At 45.9% G+C, this 5,284-nt stretch overlaps 1 protein-coding gene across 1 annotated transcript in view; it reads left to right on the top strand.

Annotated features, from left to right (window-relative positions):
* The first annotated feature begins 3,576 nt into the window (after positions 1 to 3,576).
* The window catches only part of ELOVL6 (ELOVL fatty acid elongase 6), a 138,093-nt gene continuing 136,385 nt past the window's right edge, over positions 3,577 to 5,284 (top strand). The window contains exons 1-2 of the mRNA XM_012810357.2: positions 3,577 to 3,670; positions 3,825 to 3,945. Of these exons, the coding sequence (XP_012665811.1) occupies positions 3,857 to 3,945 (89 nt within the window). The 5' untranslated portion in view covers positions 3,577 to 3,670; positions 3,825 to 3,856. The remainder of the gene's footprint in view (positions 3,671 to 3,824; positions 3,946 to 5,284) is intronic.

Here is a 5,284-nt window from a genome sequence, read left to right as displayed (position 1 = left end):
CATACCAGATTTTAGGCTGTACTACAAGGCCATAGTGGTCAAGACAGCATGGTACTGGCACAAAAATAGAGACATAGACATTTGGAATCGAATAGAAAACCAGGAAATGAAACCAACATTTTACAACCACCTAATCTCTGATAAACCAAGCAAGAACATCCACTGGGGAAAAGACTCCCTAATCAATAAATGGTGCTGGGAGAATTAGATATCCACAGGTAAAAGTCTGAAATTGGACCTGTGCCTTTCTCCACTCACAAAAATTGATTCAAGATGGATAAAGGACTTAAATTTAAGGTATGAAACAATAAAAATCCTCAAAGAAAGAATAGGAAAAACACTGGAAGATATCATCCTGGGGAAAGACTTCATGAAGAAGATTGTGTGGCAATAGCAATAATAAAAAAATAGGATTTAATTAAACTGAAAAGCTTCTGTATAGCCAAGGAGACAACAACCAAAGCAAATAGATATCCTACCCAACGGGAAAGGATATTTGCATATTTTGAATCAGACAAAAGCTTAATAACTAGGATCTATACAGAACTTCACTTAACCCACAAGAAAAAACCCAACAATCTCAAACATCAATGGGGAAGAGAGATGAATAGAACCTTCTCTAAAGAAGACAGACGAATGGCTAGCAAACACATGAAAAAATGCTCATCATCCCTAATTATTACAGAAATGCAAATTAAAATCACCCTGAGATATCATCTAGCCCCAGCGAGAATGGCCTATATCACAAAATCTCAAAACTGCAGATGCTGGTGCAGATGTGGAGAGAAAGGAACGCTTTTGCACTGCTGATGGGACTGCAAACTAATACAATCTTTTTGGAAGGAAGTATGGAGAAACCTCAAAGAACTCAACCTAGACCTCCCATTTGGTCCTGCTATCCCATTACTGCGCATCTATCCAGAAGGAAAAGTAAAACCTTTTATTATAAAGACACTTGTACTAGACTGTTTATCGCAGCTAAATTTACAATCGCTAAAATGTGGAAACAGCCTAAATGCCCTTCATCCCAGGAATGAATTGGCAAGCTGTGGAATATTATTTAGCCATTAAAAAAACGGAGACTTTGCAGCATTTGTATTAACCTGGATGGAGGTGGAACACATTACTCTTAGTGAATCATCACAGGAATGGAGAAGCATGAATCCTATGTATTCAACTTTGAGATGAGGACAATTAATGACACGGTGGGGCATACGCAAAGGGGAGAGCAGACAGAGAAGGAGGGAGGGGGTGAGGGAAAGGAAAAGAAAAAGAAAATAGTGACTAATTCTCACATAAACTGGATTTAATTTTGACCAAAGTACATTACTTAAACATTAATTTTTAATTCAACTTGTTAGTATGTTGTTTAGGATATTGCATCCTCATTTATAAGTGAAATATGTTTGTAATTTCCCTTTACAATAACATATTTTTTCCAATTTTAATATCAGGTTTATCCAGATGAAAAAAAATGTTTGCATTTTCCAAGGTCTCTCCAGTTGGCTTAATCCAGAACACTGGTTTTTCCTCATGGTAAATTTCATATTCATCATTACATACTGGATGTTTAATATATGTTTTGAGAATGTTGAATGAGTGTTTATTACATAAAAAAATTACTTAACCTTAAAAAAAATTACTTTGTCTTTGTCTCTGAAATAAGAACTCCAAGTGACCAAAAGCTCTGTTTGTCTCATTCTTCACTGAGTTCCAAAAGCTCAGGTGAGTAAGCACTCAAGGAATATCTGGTGAATGAATGGTGTAGATTTAACATTGTCAAATATGCCGGGTGTCTGTATGCCCAGCTCCTCCAGGGGCTGAGGCAGGAAGATCCCTGATGCCCAGTAGTTCAAGTCCAGTCTGGGCAATATAGGAAGATTCATCTCTTAAAAAAATAATAGTTTGGGCTGAAACTGTAGCTCAGTGGGTAGATACAGTATTTGGTTCAAACATAATCCCAAATCCATCTTCATAAGATAAACAGACACTTGAATAAGAAACAGTAACTAAATGTGGATTTCTCATACCAGTTTGTTGAAATTGATGTGATAACTTGTAAGAAGACTGAATTTAAAAATTGAAGCCTTTTTAGATTTATCCTTGCATCCTTTTATGGATTTTTTCACTCTTGATTACTTTCTCGCTTACCTGCTTTCTTTCACTTATTTAATCAACCATTTGCTTTCTAAATATTGATTGCTCACACTGCCAAGCACCATGCTAATAATCCTTTTCTCTCAATGGCCACACCCACCTTCCAGCACAATCCTGCTGAGTGTTTTAGGCTGGCCCTTACCTTCAAATTCCCTGGGACTTGTACTACAGGGGTCTCTAGCATGGCAACCTTTAGCCAGAGATGAGGACAGTTCATACACAGAATCTTATGGGGTGTCAGCTTATATGTTAATTTGCTGAACAATAATCAGTCTAGCCCTCGGATTTATATGATACTGTACTGGATTTTTAAACACTTTCTTTGATATACTTTCTCATTTATTTCAGAGATATTTATCCCAGTACCCACTTTTCAGAAGTTACAGGCACCTAAATCAATGAAAATACCTTCTCTTTAGACTGCTGGGGGGATGCTCCTAGAAAAAGAATTTTCTTTCTTGTCTTAATATCCACCTCAATTGTAAAAGCATGTGTTCCTTAAAATGTTTTAAGTTTACAATGACATCATTAAATACCTCAATGTCTCATATTTCATTTTTCTTACCTTTGGGGGGGAAATAGGCAAAGGAACCCACAATAGAAAATAATTTTCCCTCTGGGAAAAGAAAGAGGGGTGTATATGGAAGCTGAGGTTAAAACTGAGTTGCTGTGAGGCTGGAGGTTCAGCTCTCTCCTTAAACATTATTCGGTTCTACCTACAAGTACAATAAATGAAGCAAAATTACGCTTGGGCACAAATAAAGTTCTTGGATTGGACCTGTTGGTCCAGTTTTCCTCTTCATTTCCTTACCCTCTCTGCCTTTATCCATTAATTCTCCCCTTCCCAGTACTCAAACTCTCCACTCAGTTCTTCTCCCTGTCCTTTCCTCCACTTCCGGCGAACATCCTCATCCTCGGCGTCCGCTGTCCACACCAGAGTGAGGAGCTCCGTGGGGGCCCCAGCTAGTTTGAATCCAAGCTCAAGGGTGTAGGCGTGATTCTGCGAGGAGGTGGGAAGTGCACTCCTTTCACTGGTGATCTCAAAGCAAATTTGTCCAGACCTCTCTTGCGAGAGAGCTGGCAGGTTTTACTATTTCTCAATCGTTTACTTGCCAAGCTCTCTGGTCCACGCGCCTCAGGGATGAGCCCTGCACGCTGAAGCTTCATTCAAAGGCATGGCAAGGCAGCCCACGAGGTTGGGATTGGGGGATGTGAATGACCTCCAGGCCACTTCCTCCTTCTCCGCGCCCTTCCTCCACTCCTCCAGCCACCTTCGCGTAAACAAAACTGCCCCCAGGGCGGGGAGAGGTCTCGCTCTTTCTGCGCTCTCCCTCGCAAAGGGTTAATTTTTCCGATCGCACGAGGGGGAGGAGATTTCCCTGTAGACGAGTAAAAAGGGTGATGGACAAACGTGCAGGCACTAAGACCGCAAGGCATTCATTTCCTCCTACGGTGGATGCGGACGCCGGGAGGAGGAGAACCCCAGAGAGAGGAGCTGGGAGCCGAGGCGCAGGCAATGCTCAACCCTGGATGTAGCTGAGAGGCTGGGAGAGAGAGCGACCGCCGGAGAACGAGCGGCGAGGGGGAGACCTAGGGGGGTGGGTGGGGGAAGCAGACAGGAGAGCACTCGAAATCAAGCGCTTTACAGATTATTTTATTTTGTGTAGAGAACACGTAGCGACTCCGAAGATCAGCCCCAATGAACATGTCAGTGTTGACTTTACAAGAATATGAATTCGAAAAGCAGTTCAACGAGAACGAAGCCATCCAATGGATGCAGGAGAACTGGTAGGTGATGCTTTCGCCCGATACTGTTCTCGGCAGCCCTGCGCGTCTTCCAGGAGTGCCTTCATGTCGGTATTCTCCGTCCGGGCGTGAGTGGACCGATGAATCGCAGGCAGCCAGCAGATCGCTGAGTTCTTAGGTCTCCCGGGTGCAGGAGGCACCCGGGCTGCATGAAGCGCGTGGTCTGTGGGTGCCCCTGTGTGAACCGCGGCCACTCGGGCATCTTTTATGTAGATTATATAACATAGAACATATATGTGTGCATAGAGTGATGTCTGCGCGACAGGGAAGGCAGGGGAGATGCCTCAGTCCAGACTCCCCACCTTTGCTACCTCCTGGTTTTTATCTACATTTGGGTTTTCGTGCTCGGCCTCTCACAACCGGAGTGTGAAAGGCTGTGAGGGAGGACCCCATCTCCTGCTCCCTTTAACCCTCTCCCGCCCGCCGCGCTCGCGCCGGTCCTCGCCCTCTCCCCATCTCTCGTGTCCTTCCTTTCCCCTTGCAGCTCTCCTACTCCACCGTCCTCCTCTGGCTGCCGCTCCCCAGCCGGATGCCCCCTTTCCGGGACCCCTTTCCCCACGCGGATCCCTTTCCGGTTTCATAAAAGAGACGGAGTGGGAGGGAGAAGAGGAGGGGACAATGAAAACAGTAATAAATGAATGAAACCGAGCGAGTGGAGCCACGCCATGATTAAGTTTCTGTTTTACGGAAACGCCTTTTGGACGCATTCACTCCTAATTCAGTGCTAAGCTCATGGCTGGAGTTCAGGCACACGGACTAAAAGGCCCTCGATCTGCAGGCTCCTTGGAGGCACTTCCCCAGAAAAACTTCTAATCGGGAAAAATACCTTTCTTGTTTACTGTCCTCCCTCCGCCAGTCCTTTTGAAAATCCCCATGTGAGAGGCGATCTCGTGTCACCTTGCAATATTTAACAGGGGAGGGTGTGCTCATCTCGCGTCTTCCTTGTAGGCAAAGCCGTGGCAAAGACATTCTCACTCCCCTCTTCCTCCTAAACCCCCAGTCTGGCGATCAGTAAAGGGCTAGCCCAACGCACCCCGGAGCTGGGCAGTGGCCGGCAGCCTCGGGGTGGCTTGGTGGGGGAGGGTCCGGCAGCGGGGGTCCGGGGGAGCTAGGGGATTCCGCCGGCCGCGTGTCCCCACGCCCTGGCGCCCTGCCTCTCCTCCCTCCTCTCATCAATGGGAAACTGGAGACGCCGGCGCGCCGGTGGCAGTGGAGGGTTGGTGCAGTAGGAGGGGGTTTCCGTGGGGCCGGGGCCGAGGGGAGGGGTTCAACTTCCGCTCCTCCGGTGCCCTGGAGTTGCCGACCGGCCTCCGGAGGCGCC

The sequence above is a fragment of the Otolemur garnettii genome, unplaced genomic scaffold, assembly GCF_000181295.1.
Source record: "Otolemur garnettii isolate 467f Iridium unplaced genomic scaffold, OtoGar3 scaffold00129, whole genome shotgun sequence".
Taxonomy (NCBI): domain Eukaryota; kingdom Metazoa; phylum Chordata; class Mammalia; order Primates; family Galagidae; genus Otolemur; species Otolemur garnettii.
Note: the sequence above shows the minus strand (reverse complement) of the source record. Positions and strands in the feature narration are given on the sequence as shown.